We start from the raw sequence: 25406 nt of genomic DNA on the forward strand, positions 1-25406 counted from the left end.
TAAAGGACTTATTGTGGGACTGTGCTTTTTGTGAAGTTTGAAGGGCACTCGTAATGGACTATAGTGTCTGCTGTAGTTCCACAATAGTTGTGTGCCTGGAAGCCAAGGAGAGCTGTGAGGGACAGTGCACTTAGCACGCTGTGCTGTGAGTGGGACTGTTGTGGATACGTATGGAGAGTCCCTTCCCTCTGCTGCAGTGACAGCCATGCCTCCTTTTTCAGCTGGTTTCATTTCTTTTTATTTAGTTTGCTTGAGCCCATTGACTGTCTTCCAACAGCTGGGAATGTCCATTTATGATGAGAAATTCTCTTGCTTTGAAACTTGAAGTAATTTATAAAGTCTAATTTATTCATTTTAGAGAGGGGAGAGAGAGAGAGAAAAAAAGAGGGAGAGAAAGAAAGGAAGGAAGGAAGGAAGGAAGGAAGGAAGGAAGGAGAGAGAGAGAGAGAGAGAGAAAGAGAGAAAGAGAGAAAGAAAGGAAGGAAGGAAGGAAGGAAGGAAGGAAGGAAAGAAAGACAGGAAAGAGAGAGAGAGAGAAAGAAAGAAAGAAAGGAAAGAGAGAGAGAGAAAGAAAGAAAGAAAAAGAGAGAGAGAGAGAGAGAAAGAGAGAAAGAAAGAAAGAAAGAGAAAGAAAGAAAGAAAGAAAGAAAGAAAGAAAGAAAGAAAGAAAGAAAGAAAGAAAGAAAGAAAGAGAAAGAAAGAAAGAAAGGAAAGAAAGAAAAGGGGGGAGAAGCAGGAAGCATCAACTCCCATATGTGCCTTGACTGGGCAAGCCCAGGGCTTCGAACCAGTGATCTCAGCATTCCAGGTCGATGTTTTATCCACTGTGCCACCACAGGCCAGAATTTATAAAGTCTAAATCCTAACAGTTTCAAGGCCCAGTACATAAATAAAATATGTGCAGCAGATGAAAAAACGAGTGGTAATTTTAGAACATGTTACAATTTTTTTTTTGTATTTTTCTGAAGTTGGAAACGAGGAGGCAGTCAGACAGACTCCCGCATGCGCCTGACCGGGATCCACCTGGCATGCCCACCAGGGGGCGATGCTCTGCCCATCTGGGGTGTTGCTCTGTTGCAACCAGAGCCATTCTAGCGCCTGAGGCAGAGGCCATGGAGCCATCCTCAGTGCCCGGGCCAACTTTGCTCTAATGGAGCCTTGGCTGCGGGAGGGGAAGAGAGAGACAGAGAGGAAGGAGAGGGGGAGGGGTGGAGAAGCAGATGGGCGGTTCTCCTGTGTGCCCTGGCCGGGAATCGAACCTGGGACTCCTGCACGCCAGGCCGACGCGCTACCACTGAGCCAACTGGCCAGGGCTAGAACATGTTACAATTTTACAAGTGGAGAAGTACCCATTTAGTAATGTCTTTTCTTAACAGTAGTGTCATTTATGAAGTTCCTTTCCTTATTGCTTCCTTCCCACTTATTCTCTCATTCTCTGGCCTTTTTTGTCTTACTGGCTACATATTAATGAGGTTTATTGAAAATTTTATATTTCACACAACTAAAAATAAATGTACTGTGTGCTCAGTACTATATTAAATTCTTCTCACCCTCAATCAATCCTGTGCTACTATTCACCTTATTTTATAATAAGAGCAGTTAATATTCTTTGAAATGAGTTTAGTAAATTTTGATTATTCTACTTAATTATATATATATATAATATATATATATATATTTTTAGTGGGCAGGAAGGGAGAGAGAGAAAGAGGAGAAACATAAATTCTTTGCTACAGCACCTTAGTTGTTCATTGATTGTTTTCTCATATGTGCCTTGACTGGGGGGGGGGGGGGCTACAGCAGAGCCAGTGAACCCTTGTTCAAGCGAGCAACCTCGGGCTCAAGTCAGTGACTTTGGGCTTCAAGCAAGCAACCTTTGGGCTCAACCCAGTGACCATGGGGTCGTGTCTATGATCCTATACTCAAGCCAGCAAACCTGCACTCAAGCTGATGAGCCCACGCTCAAGCCAGCAACCTCAGATTTTCAAACCTGGGTCCTCTGTGTCCCAGTCCGACACTCTATCCACTGTGCCACCACCTGGTCAGGCATTAACTCACAATTTGAGCTTAGAGAAACCATTGCATTCTTTTCCTTTCTGGATCCCATTTGCTTTTCTGTAAAATAAGATGATTAAGTTGGAGGAGCGCCATCATTCTGGGTCTGTACCATAGAACATATGTCAGTGTCCTTGTAGTGCTGATTTCATGAATGGCCCTGGATCTAAAAGATGTGGAGAATGGGATGTTACTTTCTTTTAAGTAGTTCCTCCAGATTTTGACAGCTACCTTTTCTTTTCTCTTGTTTCTTAATTTGTTGCCGAAATTAGAGTTTGTATGGTGTTTCTTGTAGTTGGTGATTTGTTTCTGTGTGTGTGTGTGTGTGTGAGAGAGAGAGAGAGAGACAGAGACAGAGACAGAGACAGACAGAGACAGAGAGAGGGACAGACAGACCTGAAGGAAGAGAGATGAGAAGCACCAACTCCTTGCTTTGGCCCTTCAGTTGCTCATTGGTTGCTTCCTCACACTTGCCTCGACCGGGGGGCCACAGCAGACCGAGTGACTCCTTGCTCAAGCCGGTGACCTCGGGATTCGAACCTGGGCCTTCCGCGTCCCAGTCTGATGCTCCATTCACTACACCACCACATGTCAGGTTGTTTACCTTTTCTATCAGAGTTCCTGTGCCACTAATTCCCAAGTCCAGGGGCTTATACTTTATTATATCGTATCAAATTCCCTACTGGGAGACTGAAAACCTACTTCATACCTAAGTACATTTCTTCAGTTTTAATTTCTGTTTTAACCTAGTAGCATTGGGTACATACATTCTTTGTGTTAACTTAACCTTGTGAAATATTTTTTATGTCTGTGAAACTTCACACCTACACAAGGGGTGGATTCTGTGGTGTCCCCATATTATGTTAGGTTCTCCTGTTCTCAGATCCCTGGGTGACACCAGCCTTATGTGCACGCCCGAACATCTAGCTGACATGGTGTCTCAGGTACTCGCCGCTAGTTAGGACTTCTTGTCTAGGCTTGTACTCCTTGGCCACGGATTCCCAGACTGCTGCTTCCAGTTGCCCCACTCTTGAGCCCTGGAACTCTGAAGGCTCTGCCTGGTGTAGTAACCAGATGCTGACCACCTCATTCTCTTCCTTCAGGCTAACCACATTTTTCATCCGCAGTACGAACTCCAGTCCCGAATATGTACTCCGTGGTGACTAGCCACCTTCATTCTCCCAGTTCCTGCATCTGGTCTTTGAGCTGACTCACGTTTTGCTGTTTTATAGAGAAAATCGGTGAGGGGAGGGTGTGTGAGATTTGAAGGTAGCAGGGACTTGCAATCTTGGTTATTGCCTTGGCTTTTGTCTTTTTGTTGTTGTTGTTTTGCTACTGGTGGGGACGGTTTGGCTTGTTCTTCACGCAGGCTCTTCTCTGCCCTTTCAGATTATGGCAGCCATCTCAGATGGTCATTTTCTTCAGAGGTGCTGGAAGTTCCCTTGCTTGAGGAGGTGTGGGATTTATTGTATAAACTGGCCTCTGGAGCCCCAAGTTAAAATCACATTGTCAAAAAAAAAAATCACATTGTCATTTGACATTGCAGCAGACCTGTGATTCTTTGAATGTGTGTTTGGAACCTTTATTGTGATGTGACAGTGTTAAAAGTGTGAACCTGGAAGGCACCAAAAAGATTCCTCCCATTTTATGGATGAAGAAACTGAGACTAGGAGCAGTTATAGAAATTGCTCAGAATCAGAACTATCATATTAAGTGGCATAGAAATGTAAAAACCTGGTCTTCTAAATCCAAGCCAAATTATTTTTTCCCCTACAAAGCAAAGATAGAAGGTGTCATTAAATTGAAGGTAAGGTGTGTGTGTGTGTGTGTGTGTGTGTGTGTGTGTGTGTGTGTGTGTTTTGTGGGGAGTGACTAGTTGAGTGGGTGGGTTTGTTGAAGCATCTGATTTCTAAGGTATTTTCTAAAACTTCCTCTGGCATGTTTAGACTGCACTGTAGCAACACCAGATGGTCGTAACTTTCATCATATATTGTACATAATTACATTATTTGGTTATAAAATACATATTTACAAAGATAAGAAAGCCCAAATTGACTTCGACTGGATTGCATCACTAAGCCTTTCTGTACCCAAGGCTCTCCTATCATTTTTTCCCATTACTTAGTAGAATACCAAGCCTGTTGGATCTGTCTGCATTTCATTGTATATCCTCACTTCCTTTGCCTTGGTGAGAGCTTTGTTGTAGAGGAAGGTAACCTTAACTCCTGACCAGTATACTTTTATTGTTCTTCGACATGTATTACTTCTAAACTACTTAAGGTCAAGGGGGAGGAGAGGCATATATGAGGCTCAGATTAAATGGAAATTCCTATTTTTCTTTTAGCATTGCATCACTGACACTTATGACCATGAACATAGCCCTGTGTTAGGTACTGAGGTTGATGTAAAGGGCATATGAGGTTGGGTCCTGCACACTAGTTGGGGACTTAAGTAAAGTTGAGAGTAGTATATATAGTAGAGAAGGTAAGTACTTGGGAACAGAGGCTCCAGTTAAGAAATCTGTCCTAGGATGGACCTTGGTCATCTCTTCACACTTTATAGATCAAAGGAAGAATAATTTTAACTTGGCCTTGTTTTTCTAAAAGCATTATTAAAAAAACTATAACCAAATTATTGTAGTTGATTGCAAATGGATTTTTTTAAAACTAAATTTTTTTAAAAAATTTTATTTATTGATTTTGAGAGAGAGACAGGAAGGAAGAGAGGAAGAGGAGAGAGGGAGAAGCATCAACTTAAAGTTGCTTTACCTTAGTTGTTCATTGATTGCTTCTCGTATGTGCCCTCACTGGAGCCAGTGACCAGTGCTCAAGCTGATGACCTCGGGATTTCGAACCTGGGACCTCAGCATTTCGGGTCAAAGCTCTATTCTTTGTGCCACCACACATCAGGCTCAAGCTAACTTTTCTTCATCTTGAAAAAGGATATCTTATGTATTCTTTCTTTTTTAAAACAGCTGAGATTTTCTTCTTATTATTGATTTTAGATAGGGAGAGAGAGGGAGTCAGGAAGGAAGAGGGAGAGAGGTAGGAGAGAGAGATGAGAAGCATCAACTTGTAGTTGCTCACTTTAATTCATTGATTGCTTCTCGTACGTGCCTTGACAAGGGTGGGGGAGCTCAAGCCAAGCCAGTGACCCTGGCCTCAATTTAGTGACCCCACACTCAAGCTGATGACCTTGAGGTTTTGAACCAAGGACCTCAGTGTCCCAGGATGATGCTCTGTCCACTGCTCCATCACTGGTCAGGCTTCTGTATTCTTGATAAAATATTTTACAGTTTATGTCTTAGTACGAGATAGTGACTTACAGGCAAGGCAACAAAGATCAGCTTTGTTCAAGGTAAACAATGGCCTATCTTTTAAGTGTAACACCCCACCCCCGAGAATTATTTTTTGTAGATCGTTTAGTCCTGAATGTACAGTTTATAAACTCAAAAGCCAGGGCAGCAAAGGACCATCATCAATTAAAGAGGGGCACTGGGCTCTGGTGGGTGGGTAAAACACCAAGCCAGACTGCCAGGGCCCCTACATTCCAGAGGTCAGAGGAAGATACACTGCTTCAGTGTGTTACTTGGCAACTAAGTGCTCATTAGGCTGGAAAGAGCAGGGCTGGTGCAGAAGGCAGGGACCCTGCTTGTCCAAAGAACCTAGGGGAGCAGGGGCAGGAGTGAAAATATGAGGGCTGTTGTCACATGATTGTCTTATAACTGGATACCTGTCCCCAAAGCCCTGAAACTGCTGTAGTCTTTAAATGAATTTTTATTATAAAACTTCCACGTGCGTAGTATAACAGATGAAGATCTCACTGGGCTTTGGGGACTCCAAATTAGTTTTCAAGTGAATTTGGTAAGTTGCTATGACAGCAAATCCACTCTTCCTCTGAGAAATGAATGCCTCCAATTTTCATATTACATGGGGTATTTTTAAGTGAAAATTTGAGCAATTTTCTAGAATCATTGTTCTTTAAAGGTTATGGCTGGGGATTGGCAAATGAGTCTTCCATATTTTTAAAACAGTTTTTGAGTGGGAGAATGTAGAAGTGTGCACATAATGTCAGATCAGTGAATGTGTAGGTATACACGGGTCTGTATCAGTGAAAGTCAGAATAATTACTATCCTCAGCACCCACATTGGCACCATACCCTGTTTTAAATTGCAGATGTAAGCTGAGTACAATTGTGCAGAAATTACATTTTCAGTTTCATGGTGACATTTGAACATGCAGAAAGTAGCAGATTTTGTCTTTTTTCTTTTGATTTATTCCTTCTTCCTTTTACACATGTAAATAGATTTAGCATCCAACTGTGTGAGCTGAGAGGAGCATTGGGGGACAGATGGGTTTTGTCATTAATGCTGGGGACTTGGTGTGATGTCACCGCCAGATTGTAGGTGGTGTTAGAGCTGCAGTAGCGACGGGGGGAGAGCAGTGGGAAGGACGATGTCGCTCGCAGACAGGCAGCCAGCCTCCCACACGGCCGCGTACAGCCAGCTCGGTCAGGGCGAGCCTGCGGACCGCCGGATGGACTCCCCGAAGGAAGTCAGCCACGCTGGGTTTGAGTGGCAGAAGACGGAAGGCAAGCTGAATGAAATTGGGCTCAATGTCAGCGTGGACGAGCAGCTGAAAGACGGACTTGTGAAAAATACCAGCTTCCTGGAGCCGAGTAAGCTCTGCTTCTTTGAGGGGAAGCTAGACAAAGAGCTCAGCACTGACGTGCAGGACAGGGAGTATCAAGCAAGCTCGGGTCACCTTGAGAGCAGGTATGTGATTTCAGACTCCTGCCGTTCCTCAGCGGGGAACTTGGTACACCAGAAGACAGCCAGGTTCCAGCTGGGACCCAGAGAGGGGCCAGACCAAAACAAAGCCTCTACAGTTAAGGGGATGGTGGCAGAGAAGAATGGGCCAGAGACAAAGAGCCAACCAGAGCCGGATCTCCCTGGGGCTGCTGACCTCCCTGTTAAGGAGCAGGAAACCAGTGTTTGGAACCCCAATTTTCATCCAGTGGCTCCAAGCTGTCAGGGCTCCTGGGCAGCAACTCCAGGAAAGGAGAATGGTGTCACCCGTGGTTGCCGGGTGATTGGGGTGGGGAGTGATAACTTGGGGCAACTTGAATGTGGGTCCTCACTACCTGTGTCTGTGGCCCGCCCAGCCCCCACTACTGAGCGTTCACCCACCGCTATCCCACCAATCACTATGGTGGAGGTCACCCAGGAATACTTGAATGCCAGCTCTCATGTCAAAGACCATGATAAGGAGTTGGAGAAATTGAGTTCTACTGGGGAGGGGGCTTTATTCAACCAAGCCCCCCAGCAGAAAAAGGCAATGCGCCGGGCCCTGTCTGAATGTTCCCACCTCTCAGTTCCCCCAGCTGTCAACCTTGCAGATAAATATCCAGAACCCCCTGCCCAAGAAGAGCTCTCTCCTGGCCTGCTGCCTCTCCCCAGTCGCCCAGCGTCGATTCCTACACCCAGGAAGCCGGGGGCTCCTGCCGTAAGGCGCTCCATGACAGTGTCTGAGGACCAGACAGCTAACTACGGATTGAACCCTGGGGAACTGCCCAGCCTGTCCACCGAAGAGTGCCCTCCTTCCGTCTGTGAGGAACCAGTGACCAAGAAGAAAGAAGAATCGACCCACTTGAACAGCCGCTGCAGCAGCAGCTCTGGGAAGAAAGAACTGGGTGCTGCTGGGCTGTATCTCCAGTGTACGCTGGAGCAGATTCCTGAAGTAAGCAGTAAGGAGAAAAGACAAGAAGATGTTAGTGGAACCAGCACAGATTCATGCTCCCAAGTCTGCCAGGGGGGCGAGAAACCGCCAGGACAGGCAGCTCTGGCAGGGACGAGAGAAATCGAGGTCACTGCGACGCAGAGCTCTCCATCGTTCCTGTGTGAAGAGACCCCACGTGATGGTATGTTTCTAAATTTTGCCTCCATGGGGAACAAGCAGGCAGCAAGGAAGGAACCAAAGTGACAGGTTACTTGCAGGAGCGTTAGGCAGCCTATTGCTGCTGCCGCGTGTGACTGCCTGGGGAAGGCTTGCTTCTGTGGCGGTGGAAGGTTGCTGAGAGCAAGGCGAGAAAGGGAACAAAGTGAATGTGGCTGGGTCAGCCTGGATGTCTGCTGGCAGGATGGATAGTGTGGACTGAGCGTGTGGGCTGATGGGGTCAGAGGAGGTGGTGGGCCTTAGAAAGAGAGCCCCTTCCTTGACCTTATGTCACCCCGCCCACGGCACCCCCATCTTTTTACCCCTCAGCTCCCTGCTGGTTTGGATCAGATGGTTCCCGAGCCCTGTATCATCCAGTCGCAGCTGATTGGTTTCCTTGCTGAAAATCTGTCACTGTGGAGATTCACAGTGGGTTTATCAGCACTGACCTCCTCTCATTAAGTAGCACAGTCTGGGTGTAAGCTCTGTTTCCTGTTTTGCTTTTGAGAACGTTTTACTTTTGTTCAAGCTGAAAAAGAGGCTTTTAAAGCTGGCTATTTAATATTCTTTTTCTGTTCCTCATATTTAACCCAACCTTGCTTCTGGTTTTCTCTTTCGGTGTGCAGTTTGGTAGGATTTGTGGGGAGGAAGGGAAAGGAGAGAGAGAGACTTGCACTTAATAAACGGAGGTCTTTGTGGCTGCCTTCTGTGTGTCTTCTGGCCCTTTTTTCTCGTCCCCACCCCCATCTCCTCATGGCTCTTATTGTTGGTGGTCTAAAAAAAGCTTGTTTTCCTCTGAGTCCAGTTTGAGCACAAAGGGCCATCATTCACAAGCTTGTTAATGGGGATTTAAAACATGGGTTTTATTTGTAAAAGCCTTTTTTACTAGGAACTATTTTCTCTAACATTTATCTCTCAGTACATATGTAATGAAAACGTTTACTCTTTTTCTTTTAAAATTAGATGTATTTTTAGGGGAGGGGTAATTGAAACAGGACCTTTGAAGACTGACAGGATTTTTGTTGTTTTGTGTGGGGGGGTTCAATGGAGATGGGCAAGGAACCTTCATATGTCTCCTATAGTTTCTTATGACCCCCAAGATGGCACGAATGCTGGTATCCTGTGCTTTGACTGACTTCTACTTGTGGCAGAAACATAAAGTCCTTGTGGACAGAATTGTGTCCTCTTTTTATTGATCCCCAAGTTCCCAGTGCAGTGCCAGATACCTTCTAGGTGGTAATACATAAAGATTTTTGTTTATTTCAGAACAAGTTCATCCTAGTTCACGCTAACAGAACTTCATACTGATGGGAATGAATTTAAATGACTAACAAACCTCACTGATTCATTTACCTGATAATGTTTAAATGCTGGCTCTGCTAGATACTATACAAATATTCATTTATTCAGCATGCCTACCACATGCCAGTCACTCTCGAGGCACTGGCAATTGTCCTTATCCTCAAGCAATTCATGACCTAGTTGTGGTAGTATCGGTAATAGGATTGTGAATCATGGAAACTTTTTGGAAAAAGGTGGCCTTGGAAACCTAGGATGCCTAGTAATGTTGAAGAAAGCCTTCTAGCCATAGGGACCGATAGAAACAAAGGTATGAAATCTAGACAGCTCATGTTAATTAGAAGAAAAATGATGAGTGTTTACGGGGCACTCTAATAAGAATTATTTGATTGTGCCTGACCAGGCAGTGGCACAGTGGATAGAGCGTCGGACTGGGACACGGAGGACCCAGGTTTGAAACCCCAAGGTTGCCAGCTTGAGCATGGGTTCTTCTGGTTTGAGCAAGGATCACCAGCTTGAGCCCAAGGTCGCTGGCTTGAGCAAGGGGTCACTGGCTCTGCTGTAGCGCCCCCCCCCCCAAGTCAAGGCACATATAAGAAAGCAATCAATGAACAACTAAAGTGCCCTAACAAGGAAGTGATGCTTCTCATCTCTCTCCCTTCCTGTCTGTCTGTCCCTTTCTCTGTCTGTCACCAAAAAAAAAAAAAAAAAAAAAATTATTTGATTGCAAAGATGGAAGCACACTTAGAGAAACTCAAATTTATAAAAAGTCATTTACAGCCCTGGCCGGTTGGCTCAGTGGTAGAGCGTTGGCCTGGCGTGCAGGAGTCCCGGGTTCGATTCCCGGCCAGGGCACACAGGAGAAGCGCCCATCTGCTTCTCCACCCCTCCCCCTCTCCTTCCTCCCTGTCTCTCTCTTTCCCTCCCGCAGCCAAGGCTCCATTGGAGCAAAGTTGGCCCGGGCGCTGAGGATGGCTCTGTGGCCTCTGCCTCAGGTGCTAGAATGGCTCTGATTGCAACAGAGCGACGCCCTGGATGGGCAGAGCATCCCCCCCTGGTGGGCGTGCCGGGTGGATCCCGGTCGGGCGCATGCGGGAGTCTGTCTGACTGCCTCCCCGTTTCTGGCTTTGGAAAAATACAAAAAAAATAAAAATAAAAATAAAAAAGTCATTTAGTGATGGTCTGTAAAAGAATCCAATTTGAAGTGGAGCCAGCCTGCAGCCATTATGTGTGTCTCTCAGGACCTCTGCTTCTTCCTAAATATGTGGTCCATTCTATTCCTTTCTGGAAACTGGTTTTTTTCTGCCATCTCTTACCTTTTGCTTTGTGACTCTGGTCTGCATAGGACATTGGGTTGACCTGGTTGGGGCTCTGTGCCCTGCTTTATGCTACCTTATAGCTCAAGGACCCAAGATTGCATGACTGAAGTTTTCTTTCTTTTAGAAAAAGAGCGAGTAAATCTTACTGGCTCAGATTGGTCCAGACAGTTCTGTGCCAGGTACCACAGGCTTGTTAACCAGTCTTAGCCATTCAGACTTGCCCACTTCATTCATCTGTAAGGCTCCTCTGGAAAAGGGTGTGGGTTGAGCAAACAGGCCAGAGCCATCTGCATTGTGGCAAGAAATAATGGGAGCCCTGGATGGATAGCTTGGTTGGTTCAAGTGTCATCTTGACGCACAGAGGTTGCCAGTTCAATCCCTTCTTAGGGCACATTCAGGAACAAATCGGTGTTCCTGTCTCTTTCCACCTCCTTCTCTCTCTCTCCCTCCTTCCTCTCAAATCAGTCAAATAAATAAATAAAGGCTCACCTGCTCTCAGTAGATAAAATGAACTGGAAGACAGAAGATCAAAGGCAAAATAAATCCTATTGTGACCATTAGATTCAGGTATTAGTAGCAGGTGAAATATCAAGGTCATGATAGGGGAATTATGTCAGAGGTGAAATCAAGTGAAATTGAAAGCTGGATGATATATAAGGGGGAGGGCGAGAGAGAGGGGTGGGGGAAGAGAGTGAGAGGTAGAGGTAGAAGTGTGTTGAAGGTGGTGCAGTGGTTTCGACCCTGGGTTTCCCAGCAGATAGTACTGGGAAGGTTCCACAGAAGGGAGCAGTTTTGTGCAGCAGTTCTGTTTCAGACTTTTTCCCCCTAAAACTGTGGGGACGTTTGGGTGGTGGTCTCTAACAATTGGTTGGTATATACCCCTGAGGCAAAGGACCTGGGTCATGGCAAGAAGCCTCAGCTGGGAGGAAAGCATCATTTCTGCTTGTGCACAGATCACATGATTTTTAAATTAGAATACCACCCTGGCCTGTTGGCTCAGTGGTAGAGCATCGGCCTGGCGTGCAGGAGTCCCGGGTTTGATTCCCGGCCAGGGCACACAGGAGAAGCCCATCTGCTTCTCCACTCCTCCCCCTCTCCTTCCTCTCTGTCTCTCTCTTCCCCTCCTGCAGCCAAGGCTCCATTGGAGCAAAGTTGGCCCGGACGCTGAGGATGGCTCTATGGCCTCTGCCTCAGGCGGTAGAATGGCTCTGATTGCAGCAGAGCGACACCCCAAATGGGCAGAGCATCGCCCCCTGGTGGGCATGCCGGGTGGATCCCGGTCGGGCGCATGCGGGAGTCTGTCTGACTGCCTCCCCGTTTCCAACTTCAGAAAAATACAAAAAATAAAAAAAAAGAAAACCACCTACCATGACAAAGTGACATTGATTCTCTTTGTTGTATTTCTTTCAAATAAGTAGAATTAAATACTCTGAAACAATTCAATAGATAATCATGAAAGGAACCTGAAAGGTGGAGGGAGAGGGCAGACTAGGTAGGGACCTCAGGGCTTCAGGAAGAGCAGTTAAGTGAGTTACTTGGTTTTCTTTATATTTGTCCATATATCCCAGTTTGGGTACTGGAGCGCACCTGCAACCTGAAATCAACAAGCATAGCGAAAACGAGAGGGGGAGGGGAGGAAAGAAGAAAAGGGAAGAAAGGAAAAAGGAAAAACCTGCTCTTTCCTGCCAAAAAAACAAGAAAGAAGCCCAGTAGAAGTCTTAGTGATGAAGCCATTTCCCTGCCCATATCCAGCAGCAGCAGTGGGCTCAGCCGTCCTGCAGGTACAGTGTCAGCAGAGCTCATGAGGGCCAACCTGTTGTTCATTCCACATCTGGCAGCAGGTGCAGGCTTGGTCCCCTGGCAGCACTGCAGTATGATCCGCTCACACTGATAGGGAGACCCATTCCCTACTTCACACCAGGAGACAGCACCAGACGCACGTATAGGCCTGGTGTCTTCCAGCCTTCTTCCTAGTAACAGGGTGGCCTAGATAGGATTCCTTCCCTCCAGCAGCAGAAGGCAATTAAGGTAGGTGCTCTCCGCTCCTAGCAGCACTAGTTGGCCTGTGTCTTCCAGGCCTCTACCCCAGGGCAGAAAAAGATCTAGATAGAGCATCGGACTGGGATACAGAGGACAGGACGCAGGTTCGAAACCCCAAGGTTGCTGGCTTGAGCATGGGCTCACCAGCTTGAGTGTGGGGTCACCAGCTTGAGAAAGGGGTCACTGATTCAGCTGTTGCCCCCCTGCCCCCGCCGTCAAGGCACATATGAGAAAGCAATCGATGAACAACTAAGGTGTTGCAAGGAAAAACTGATGCTTTTCATCTCTCTCTCTTACTATCTGTCTGTCCCTATCCGTCTTTCTGTCTCGCTTAAAAACAAAACAAAAAAAACATGTTGAGCATAAGAAAATAGGTAGGTTAAAAGTAAAAAATAATGGAAAAAATATATAATGCTAACTAACATTAATTTTCTTTAAAAGTGGCGGGTTATGCTCTGGCTGGTTGGCTCAGTGGTAGAGCGTCGACCTGGCGTGCAGGAGTCCCGGGTTCGATTCCCGGCCAGGGCACACAGGAGAAGTGCCCATCTGCTTCTCCACCCCTCCCCCTCTCCTTCCTCTCTGTCTCTTTCTTCCCCTCCCGCAGCCGAGGCTCCATTGGATCAAAGATGGCCCAGGCGCTGAGGATGGCTCCGTGGCCTCTGCCTCAGGCACTAGAATGGCTCTGGATGCAACAGAGCGACGCCCCAAGATGGGCAGAGCATCGCCCCCTGGTGGGCATGCCGGGTGGATCCCAGTCAGGCGCATGCAGGAATCTGTCTGACTGCCTCCCGGTTTCCAGCTTCGGAAAAATGCAAAAAAAAAAAAAAGTGGCTGGTTATATTAATATCAGACAAAAGATCAGTTCACCAAGAAGACATAGCCATTCTAAATGTATACATGCCCCCCCAAAAACAGAGTTTCAAAATACAAGAATCAGAACCTGATAGAGTTGTAGGAAGAAATAGTCAAATCCACAATTATAGTTGGGGACGTTGTATATCTCTAAGCAATTGACAGAACAGAATATTCATAAGATAAAGAGGTCAGTATTACCAAACAACAAGATCCAATTCACATTTATGGAAATTCCACCTAGTAACAGCAGTATGGCTAAAGGCAGCTCTCCTAAAAGATAAGATACAATAACAGAAGTCCCAAGGAACATTCACTAAGGTGGATCCTAGGTCATAAAACAAATAAAAATACATTTAAAGGATTGAAGTCATATGGAATATACAGAATGTGTCTGCTCATAATGGAATCAAATTAGAGACCAATAACAGAAAGACCACAGTAACATTCAAACAGAAATTAAGCAGTACACTTCTAAATAATCTATCAGTCAGACAGGAAGTTCTCAAAACAAATTTTTTTTAAAAAAGATTTTATTTATTGCCTGCCAGGTGTTGGCACAGTGGCTAGAATGATTGACCTGGAACATTAAGGTCCCTGGTTCGAAACCCAGAGGTTGCAATTGAACATGGGGTTGCCGGCTTGAGCTCAGGACCATCAACATGATCCCATGGTCACTGGCTTGAAGCCCAAGGTTGCTGACTTGAGCAAGGGGTCAGTGGCTAAGCTTGAGCCCTCCTGTCAAGGTACATATGACAAGCAATGAATGAACAACTAAAGTGAAACAACTACGAATTGATGTTTCTCTTCCCTTTCTCCCTTCCTGTCTCTCTCTCAAATCAATAAAAATAAATAATAAAAGAAAATATTTTATTTATTGATTTTACAGAGGGGTGGGGAGTGAGAAGCATCAACTCCTAGCTGCTTCACTTTAGTTATTCATTGATTGCTTGTCATATGTGCCTGCTTGGACAAGCCCAGGGCCTCAAACCAGCAACCTCAGCGTTCCAGGTCAACTCCCTCTATTCACTACAGTCACCACGACAGGCTAGGCTCAAAACAAATTTTAAAAATAACAACTGCCTGAACAGGCAGTGACACAGTTGGTAGAACATTGGACTAGGACTTGGAGGATGCAGGTTTGAAATCTTGAGGTCACCAGCTTGAGCACAGGCTCATCTGGCTTCAGTGTAGGGTTACTGGCTTGAGCATGGGATCATAGACATGACCCCATGGTTGCTGGCTTGAGGCCATATGTCGCTGGCTTGAGCAAAGGGTCATTCACTCTGCTGTAGCCTCCTCCCCACCACCCATTTAGACACACAGGAGAAAGCAATCAATGAACAACTAAGGAACCACAACGAAGAATTGAAGCTTCTTATCTCTCTCCCTTCCTGCCTGTCTGCCCCTATCTTCCCTCTTTCTGTCTCTCTCGCTAAAATAAATAAATAAGGTAAATGCTATTTTTAAAAAAAGCAATTAACTGAATGAAAATACAGCATATCATAATTTGTAGAATGCAGCGATAGCAGAGCTCTTAGTGGAATTTATAGCACTAGTACTTATATTAGAAAAAAGAAAGGTCAATAATATATAAATTCTCACCCTTAAGAAACTAGAGAAAGAAGAACAAAATAAATCCAAGGCAAGCAGAGGCTCTGGCTGGTTTGCTCAGTAGAGAGAGCATTGGCCCAGTGGGTTTGATTCCTGGTCAGGGCACATCAGAGAAGTGACCATTTGCTTCTCTCCCCCTTCCCTCTTCCTTTTCCTCTCTCTTCTCTTCCCAAAGCCAGTGGTTCGATTGGTTTGATTGGTTCAAGCATGGTCCCAGGCACTGAGAATAGCTTGGTTGGTCTGAGCTTGTGAGCTCCTGAGCCTCAGGTACTAAAAATAGCTTGCTTGATTTGACCATCAGAGGAGATTGCCTGGTGGATCCTGGTAGGGGTGCATGTGGGAGTCTGTCTCAGTAACTCTGCTGTTCTCACTTAAAAAAGAAAAAAAAGCAGGCAGAAATCAGTGAAATTGTAAACAAGAAAACAAAATCAATCAAACCAAAAGTTGGATTTTTAAAAAAAATTTTTTTGTATTTTTCTGAAGCTGGAAACAGACAGACTCCCACATGCGCCCGACTGGGATCCACCAGGGGGCGATGCTCTGCCGCAACCAGAGCCATTCTAGCGCCTGAGGCAGAGGCCACAGAGCCATCCTCAGCACCCGGGCCAACCTTGCTCCAATGGAGCCTTGGCTGCGGGAGGGGAAGAGAGAGAGAGAGAAGAAGGAGGGGAGGAGAAGCAGATGGGCGCCTCTCCTGTGTGCCCTGGCCGGGAATCGAACCCGGGACTCCCACACGCCAGGCTGACGCTCTACCACTGAGCCAACCGGCCAGGGCCCAAAAGTTGGTTCTTTAAAAAAAAAATACAAGTGGTAAACCTTAAACGAAACTGACAAAAGACAAAATGAGGACAAAACACAAACCACCGCATCACCAGGTGGTGGCGCAGTGGATAGAGTGTCGGACTGGGATGTGGAAGACCCAGGTTTGAGATCCTGAGGTCGCCAGCTTGAGCGCAGGCTCATCTGACTTGAGCAAAAAGCTCACCAGCTTGGACGCAAGGTCGCTGGCTTGAGCAAAGAGTTACTCGGTCTGCTGAAGGCCCGCAGTCAAGGCACGTATAAGAAAGCAATCAGCCCTGGCTGGTTGGCTCAGTGGTAGAGCGTCGGCTTGGTGTGCAGGAGTCCCGGGTTTGATTCCCGGTAAGGGCACACAGGAGAAGCGCCCATCTGCTTCTCTACCCCTCCCCCCTCCTTCCTCCCTATCTCTCTCTTCCCCTCCTGCAGCCAAGGCTCCATTGGAGCAAAGTTGGCCCAGGCGCTGAGGATGGCTCTGTGGCCTCTGCCTCAGGCGCTAGAATGGCTCTGGTTGCAACAGAGCAACGCCCCAGATGGGCAGAGCATCACCCCCTGGTGGGTGTGCCAGGTGGATCCCGGTCGGGTGCATGCGGGAGTCTGTCTGACTGCCTCCCTGTTTCCAACTTCAGAAAAATACAAAAAAAAAGAAAGCAATCAATGAAGAACTAAGGTGTCACAATGAAAAATTGATGATTGATGCTTCTCATCTCTCTCTGTTCCTGTCTGACTCTTTCTCTGTCTCTAAAACAAACAAAAAACACAAACCACCAATCACAGCAACAGGGGAGATATCAGTCCAGCCCTCAAAATTGTGATAGGGAATACTAGAAGCACCTTTATACTCACAAATTCAGCAACTGAGAAAAAACGGACCAATTTTTTGAAAACCACAAATTACCACAACTCAACCAATATAAAATAGATAATTTGAATAACCATTATGAAATTGAATTTTTTTGTGTGTGTGTGACAGAGACAGAGTCAGAGAGAGGGACAGATAGGGACAGACAGACAGGAAGGTAGAGAGATGAGAAGCATCAGTTCTTTGCTGCGGCACCCTAGCTATTCGTTGACTGGCCTGTCACATGAGCCCTGACGGGGGTGGGGGGGCTACAGCAGACTGAGTGAGCTAGTAACTTTGGGCTCAAACTGGTGAGCCTTGCTCAAACCAGATGAGCCCTCGCTCAAGCCGGCACCTCGGGGTCTTCAACCTAGGTTCTCTGCATCCCAGTCCAACTCTCTATCCACTGCGCCACCGCCTGGTCAGGCATGAAATTGAATTTTTAATTAAGAAGCTTGATGCTTTCACTGGAGAATTTTACTATATAATTAAGAATAATTAACACTAACTTTGCACATAAAAAAATATCAGAGGAGAGGGTATTTTCTTTTAAGTGAGAAAGAGACAGACAAGACGGGAGAGAGATGAGAAGCATCAACTTGTAGTTGCATCACGGTTTAGTTGTGCATTGATTGCTTTCTCATATGTGCCTTGACCAGGGAGCTTCAGCCGAGTCAGTGACCCTGCACACAAGCTGGTGAGTCTGCACTCAAGGCAGATGAGTTGGCAACCTGGGTCCTCAGCATGTCAGGTCAATGCTTTATCCACTCTGCCACCAGTGGTCAGGCAGAGGTGGGAATAATTTTTTTTTTTTTTTTTTTTTGTATTTTTCTGAAGTTGGAAATGGGGAGGCAGTCAGACAGACTCCCACATGCACCCGACCGGGATCCACTCGGCATGACCACCAGGGGGCGATGCTCGGCTGCAACCAGAGCCATTGTAGCACCTGAGGCAGAGGCCATAGAGCCATCCTCAGTGCCCGGGCCAACTTTGCTCCAATGGAGCCTTGGCTGTGGGATGGGAAGAGAGAGACAGAGAGGAAGGAGAGGAGGAGGGGTGAAGCAGATGGGCTTCTCCTATGTGCCCTGGCAGGAATCGAACCCGATACTCCTGCACGCCAGACCGACGCTATACTACTGAGCCATCCGGCCAGGGCCAAGGGAATAATTTATGTGCTCTGTATAATCCTGATACCTCAAACAGACAAATACAGCACAAAGCAAACTACAGACCCATATCCTTCATGAACTTGGATGTAAAAATTTTTATCAAAATATTAAATCAGCCTGACCAGGCGGTTGCACAGTGGATAGAGCATTGGACTGGGATGCAGAAGACCCAGGTTCGAGACCCCAAGGTCGCCAGCTTGAGCGTGGGCTTACCTGACTTGAGCAAAAGCTCACCAGCTTGGACCCAAGGTTGCTGGCTTAAGCAAGGGGTTACTCGGTCTGCTGAAGGCCCGTGGTCAAGGCACATATGAGAAAGCAATCAATGAACAACTAAGGTGTTGCAATGCGCAACAAAAAACTAATGATTGATGCTTCTCATCTCTCTCCGTTCCTGTCTATCTGTCCCTATCTCTGACTCACTGTCTGTCTCTGTAAAAAAAAAAATTAATGGAAACACTGAGGTTGCCAATTCAAAACCCTGGGCTTGCCTGGTCAAGGCACATATGGGAGTTGATGCTTCCAGCTCCTCCCCCCTTCTCTCTCTCTCTCTCTCTCTCCCCTCTCTATAATGAATAAATAAAATCTTTAAAAAAAGAAAATAAAGAAAATTTAAATTACATCAAGCAATATATGAAGGTAGTTAGACATAACAGCCAAGTTGAATATTTTCCAGATGTGCAAGGCTGTTTCAGAATCAAAAGCCAACCGTTGTAACTCATCATATAAACAATCTAAAGAAAAATCATAAACATAGAAAATGCATTTAACAAAACCCTTGTCCTAGCTGGTTAGCTTGGTTGGTTAGACTCAGCAGTGGTGGGCAAACTCATTAGTCAACATAGCCAAATATCAACAGTAGAACGATTGAAATTTCTTTTGAGAGCCAAATTTTTTAAACTTAAACTATATAGGTAGGTACATTCCTTATCGGAGGTAGCACCTGCACTTGGTATTTTGTGGCAGAGCCACACTCAAGGGGCCAAAGAGCCGCATGTGGCTCGCGAGCCATGGTTTGCCAACCACTGGAGAGCATTGTTCCAAAGCACAAAGTTGCTGGTTCTATCCTGGTCAGGGCACAAATAGGAACAGACCGATGTTTCTATCTCTGTCTCTCTCCCTTCCTCTCTCATTAAAGTTAATAAATAAATGTAAAAAAAAATAATCCGACCCTCATGCATGATAAAACTCTCATCAAACAAGAGGCAGAATAATAGTGCAAGACAGTGCTTTCACTTAAAGATCGGGAACAAGGCAAAGACGCTTGCTCTAACCATTCTTATTTAACACACTGGAAGTTCTTGTTAGCACAGAAAAACAAGAACAGGAAATAAAAGTGTCTAGGTTAATAATACGGTAGCATTCCCAGAGGGAAATAGGGGGTGGGGTACAAAGGGGGTGACATGGGAATGGAAAGAGACTTTGCATGGAGCATGGGGGCACAATACAGGGCGTATAGGGTGTTGAGTGGAACACTTGAAACCATGTCAACACAGTACATTTAAAAAAATTTTAAGTGTATAGATTTAGAAAGTAAGAAATAAGTCTGGCTGTATTTTCAGATGACATGATTGATTGTCTATATAGAAAATTCCAAGGAATCTTCCCAAAAAACTTATAGAACTAATAAGTATATTCAGCAAGGTCATAGGCTACAGTATCAGCATGTAAAAATTAATTGCATTTCCATAAACTTACAATGAACCATTTTACTCAAAATCCTTTACATAAATGTTTGTAATAGTCTTGTTCATAATAGCCAAGCTGGAAACAACATGTCCTTTTTAGTACAGTGGTCCCCAACCTTTTTTGGGCTATGGACCGGTTTAATGTCAGAAAATATTTTCACAGACCGGCCTTTAGGGTGGGACGGATAAATGTATCACGTGACCGAGACAAGCGTCTAGAGTGAGTCTTAGACAGATGTAACAGGGAATCTGGTCATTTTTTAAAAATAAAACATCGTTCATACTTAAATATAAATAAAACGGAAATAATGTAAGTTATTTATTCTTTCTCTGCAGACCTGTACCAAATGACCCACGGACTGGTACCGGTCTGCGGCCTGGGGGTTGGGGACCACTGCTTTAGTAGGTGACTGGTTAAAGTGTGGTAAAGTCATGTCTTGGAATACTACTGTAATAAAAAGGAACTACGTAGCAATGCCTGCAACACTGATGCATCTCACAGGTATGCTGGGAGAGAGAAGCCAGACATAAAAGGTAGCGCACTGTGTGATTCCATTTGTCTAATATTCTTGAAATAATATAGAGATGAAGAATAACTACAACAGTAGTTGTCAGAAATTTAGGGGTTAGGAGGTGGGTGGGAGTGTCTATAAAGGGACCATGGGGAGCCCTGTGTTACTGGAACAGTTATGTGTCTTGATCATTTAGTAGTGGTTTCATAAAATTGATAAAATTGCTTAGAACTGTAGATATGCACAGGTGCTTGCACACAAAGATGAGTTCATGTAAAACGAAAAGTCTGAATAAGCTTTGTTGGTTGTACCAGTATCAAGTTTCTTGGATTTGATAATGTACTGTAGTTATGCAGGATATCAGCACTGGGATGGCTGCATGAATGGTACATGGGACCTCTTTGTACATTTTCCTTTTTTTCTTTTTAGCAAGAGACAGAGAGAGAGGGACAGATAGAGACAGACAGACAGGAAGGAGGAGAGATGAGAAGCATCAATTCTTTTTTTTTTAAATTTAATTATTTGTGTTTACATGGATTAATTGTGTTACATAGATTGTCAGCCCAGTTGCATCTCCCTCCCCCGTATTCCCCTCAACATCTCCCTTGCCTGCCTCCCCGTAGCTCCCTCCCTCCTTCCCTTCAGGTTTAATTTCGTTCCTCAGTTCTCATTGTTTCTTGGATTCCTCAGATGAGTGAGGTCATATGATATTTTTCTTTCTCTGCCTGGTTTGTTTCACTTAACATAATAGTTTCCAGGTCCATCCATGTTGTGGCAAAAGGTAATATTTTCTTTTTCATGGCCCCATAGTATTCCATTGTATATATGTACCACAGTTTTTTAATCCACTCGTCCACTGATGGACACTTGGGCTGTTTCCAGATCTTTGCTATTGTGAACAATGCTGCTATAAACATGGGGGTGCATTTCTTTGTTTCATTTGGTGATATGTGTTCTTGGGGTATATTCCTAAAAGTGGGATGGCTGGGTCAAAAGGTAGATCCCATTTTTAATTTTTTTAAGGAATCTCCATGCTGTTTTTCCACAGTGGCTCCACCTGTCTGCATTCCCACCAGCAGTACAGGAGGGTTCCCTTTCTTCACATTCTCGCCAGCACCTATCTTGTGTTGTTTTGTTAATGAGCGCCATTCTGACTGGTGTGAGGTGGTATCTCATTGTGGTTTTAATTTGCATTTCTCTAATGATTAGTGAGAGAAGCATCTGTTCTTCATTGCAGCACCTTAGTTGTTTATTGATTGCTCTCATATGGGCCTTGACCCAGGGCTCCAGCCAAGCCAATGACCCCTTGCTCAAGCCAGCAATCTTTGGGCTCAAGCTAGCGACCCTGGGGTCATGTCTATGATTGCACACTCAAGCCAGTGACCTCACGCTCAAGCTATAATAGATGAGCCTGCTCTCAAGCCATCAACCTTGGGGTTTTGAACCTGGGTCTTCTGTGTTCCAGGCTGATGCTCTATCCACTGCACCACCGCCTGGTCAGGCTCCTTGTAAATTTTCTTGCAACTTCCTGTAAATCTATAATTATTTTAAAACAAAAATTTTTTAATTTTATTTTTTTATATTTTTCTTGAGAGAGAGACAGGAAGGGAGAGTTGAGAAGCATCAACTCGGAGTTGTATCACTTGAATTGTTCATTGATTGCTTCTCAGACATGTCTTTATGCAGGGGTGTGAGGGTTGGGGTGGAACTCAAGCCAAGCCTGCAGGCAGCAACCTTTGGGCTCAAGCCACTGACCTTGGGATCATGTTGATGATCCCATGCTCAAGCCAATGACCACACACTCAAGCTAGCAAGCCTGCACTTAAGCTGGATGAGCCCACATTCAAGCTGGCAACTTTGGGGTATCAAACCTGGGACCTGAGTGTCCCAGATTGATGCTTTATCCACTGCACCACCACCAGTCAGATTAAAACAAAAAGGTTTTAAAATAAAATCTCCTCCTCTTCTTAATTTTTTGCCCCAACTCCCTTCAAATTAAGTTACTATTGTTTTGTTTCATCATGATTCTTCCAAAGATTTTTAAATGTATGTACAGGTGTATTTGCAATAGGAATGTATTTTCCTCCATTCTTTTGTAGACAGATGGTTTTATGTTATTTATCCTGTTCTGTGCCTTGCTTTATTCTTTCTTTCTTTCTTACACTTAGAGATTATTCATTTTCTATCACTCATGAAAGGGTTTCTTGGTGCTTTACTTTTTCAGATTCAGTGATTACATTGATACAACCAGTTTCTTATTAATGGATGTATGGGTTGTGTCACTCCTTTGCTTTTTTTTTTTTTTTTAATTAGGTGAGAGCAGGGGAGGTAGAGAGATAGACACCAGCATGCGCCCTGACCAGGATCTACTTGGCAAGCCCCCTGTGGGGCAATGCTCTGCCCATCTGGGGCATTGATTGTTCCATTGCTCGGCAACTGAGCTATTTTTAGCACCTGAGGCAGAAGTCAAGAAGCCATCCTCAGCACCTGGGGCCAACTCGCTAGAATCAATCGAACCATGTCTGCAGAACAGAGAGAGAGAAAGAAGGGGAAGGAGGAGGGGTGGAAAAACAGATAGTCACTTTTCCTGACTGAGAATCAAACCCAGGACATCCACACACTGGGCCAACACTCTGTCACTGAGCCAACTAGCCAGGGCCCTCACTCCTTGGCCTTGTTGGAATTCTGGGTCATTGATAGAATTAGCAGTGCTCTGATGAAAATTTGTGATCTTTGCTATTTTGCAGGCGTATGAATATATCTCTAAAATAAATTTCTATTTGGAAAAATGCAAAAAAAACACAAAAAAAGCCTGACCTGTGGTGGCGCAGTGGATAAAGCGTCGACCTGGAAATGCTGAGGTCGCCAGTTTGAAACCCTGGGCTTGCCTGGTCAAGGCACATATGGGAGTTGATGCTTCCAGCTCCTCCCCCCTTCTCTCTCTCTCTCTGTCTCTCTCTTCTCTAAAACTGAATAAATAAAAATAAAAAAATAAAAAAATAAAAAATAAAATAAATTTCTAGAAATTTGATTTTTGGTTTAGAATTTGTCTACACTTTTAATTTTCAGAGATACTGCAAGACTGCCCTGCATATAAGTTGTACCATTTCAAGCACTTAACAACAGAATATGTCCTCATATTGTCCTGAACAATTACTTTCAAATTTAACAACTTTAAAAATTTTTTTTTAATTTATTTATTGATTTTTATTGAGTGAAGAAGCGAGAGGGAGAGAGAGAGTGATGGAGAGAGACAGGAACATCAATCTGTTCCTGTATGTGCCCAGACCCCAGAGATAGAACTGGCAACCTCTGCACTTCAGGACAATGCTCTACCCAATTGAGCTATCTGGTCAGGCCAAATTTTAGAACTTTTGACAATAGGTTAAAAAATAGCATCTTCGTGTAGTTTTAATTTTCAATTTCCTTAAAGATTAGCTGTTGCCCTGGCCAGATTGCTCAGTGGATAGAGCGTCAGCCTGGCATGTGGGCGTCCCAGGTTTGACCTATGGTAGGGCATAGATGAGAAGCAACTATCTGCTTCTCTTCCCCTCCCTTCCCCCTTCTCTCTCTTTTCCCTTCTTGTAGCTGGTGGCTTGATTGGTCCCAGCCTCAGGCGCTGAGGATAGCTTGGTTGAGTTGAGCATTGGCCTTAGATGGGGTTGCCAGCAGGATTCTGTCTTATCTATCTCCCTTCCTCTCACTTAAAAAAAAAAAAGATACCTTATTTTCAAAAAAGATTTGTATTTCTATAAACTTCATATTATTTTGGTCATATTTCTAGTGGGTTGTTGGCTTTATAGGAGTTATTGATTTATAGGAGTAATTTGTATAATAAATTCTTTATCTTGGAAGTCTAGTTCAGATATTTTTTTCCTATTTATTACTTGCCTTTTGACTTTCGTTATTTTGGCTACATGGAAGGTTTTTCTTTTCTGGTAGTGAAAGTTATCTTTGTGGCTTCTGGATTTTGTGCCATTTAGAAAGGATTTTCCTACACCTAGGTTAAAAATGTAATGGTATTTTAATGCTTTTGGGTATAGCCCTATTGAAATCTGGAGTAACCTCTCCTCACTGGTACTGCTGGGCATAGACTTAGGCAGTAGACTTTATTTCTGGCTCGGGGTTTGATTTCATGGGTCTCCTCGGCCTTGTTGGAAATCTGGGTCACTGCTAGAATTAGATCAAGTTAATCTCACATCCTCCATAAAGTGGTGCTTTACAGGGAAAGGAAGTAAGAGGAGGATATTGGATGATCTTCTGGCACTTATCCCATCTCTCTGCAACCTTTATTCCAAGAGATAAACTCTAGTAGAAGAGGTTTTTGTCCACTGTGTGCTCTGGAGTTAGTGGTTGGGTGACAGAACCCCATTGCCTGTCCCAGGGAAGGGAAACCAAACTTGAAGGGCCGTTTCCTCCCCTTGATCATTTGTTCAAATCCCACTTAGGTTGCTTCTCCACAGGGACAGGTGCCTGAATCTCTGGAATCTAAAACTGTCCTCCGTCACAATGAGGGGAACTTGGGAGTCTTGTCCACATTGCAGCAGCACAGCCCTGTATTTTTTTTTTCAGGATGAAGTGCTAGTTAGTTGTCTGTCTCTGCTAGGACTTGGCGTTTTTGAAATGGTTATGAAAAACATTTGCTTGGCATAACTTCCTCCCTTTAGGAATATCCAAGCCAGAAGAAGGACAACCTACTGTGAGCGTGACCGGAAATGACATCACCGCTCCTCCAAACAAGGAACTCCCACCAAGCCCAGAGAAGAAAGCAAAGGTAGTTGCCAGAATGGTGGGTTGTACTTTACCGCTGTCATTTTTTTAAAAAGTAGTATCTCAGCTATTATTGTTTGAATTATAAATGAAATTTCTTTTTTCTGAGTTATTATTCCTTTCTCAAGTTTGGATGTGCTTAAAAATAGTTTATATTCCCATTTTACCATAGTGGCCTAACTCAAACCTTAATATCTCTGCCTTTGACCTTGTTATCTTGAATATCTGAAGGAATGTTCCATAGAGTTTATTTCTGCTTCTCAGCAACCGCAAAAGGAATTACAGAATTCTCTTGAAATAGATTCTGAAATCTGCATTTATAAAAGTGAACACAGATTTTTTTAAGGTGAATCATTTCAGACATTTATTAGTACTAATTATAAAGTTTAGTTGGCCCAATTTAGTGTGGTCTTAAAACAGGATGCTGATGTTGCCTCATCAAGGTGAGGAGGATAATAGTAACCTAATCACCCGATGGTAACTTTTTCATAGAATTATTACAGCCACCAGAAGTTAGTTAA

At 44.6% G+C, this 25406-nt stretch overlaps 1 protein-coding gene across 25 annotated transcripts in view; it reads left to right on the forward strand.

Annotated features, from left to right (window-relative positions):
- MAP4 (microtubule associated protein 4) overlaps positions 1-25406 on the forward strand; it is a 173905-nt gene that overhangs the window by 129125 nt on the left and 19374 nt on the right. For 13 of the 25 annotated variants that reach the window (XM_066351625.1, XM_066351630.1, XM_066351632.1 and 10 more), the window contains one exon: positions 24783-24889. In XM_066351625.1, coding sequence (XP_066207722.1) covers positions 24783-24889 — 107 coding nt within the window. Of the gene's footprint in view, positions 1-6467; positions 7976-24782; positions 24905-25406 lie in introns of those variants that run through there. The other 12 variants (XM_066351620.1, XM_066351624.1, XM_066351626.1 and 9 more) reach the window with 3 other exon arrangements.

Source organism: Saccopteryx leptura, chromosome 10 (genome assembly GCF_036850995.1).
Source record: "Saccopteryx leptura isolate mSacLep1 chromosome 10, mSacLep1_pri_phased_curated, whole genome shotgun sequence".
NCBI lineage: Eukaryota > Metazoa > Chordata > Mammalia > Chiroptera > Emballonuridae > Saccopteryx > Saccopteryx leptura.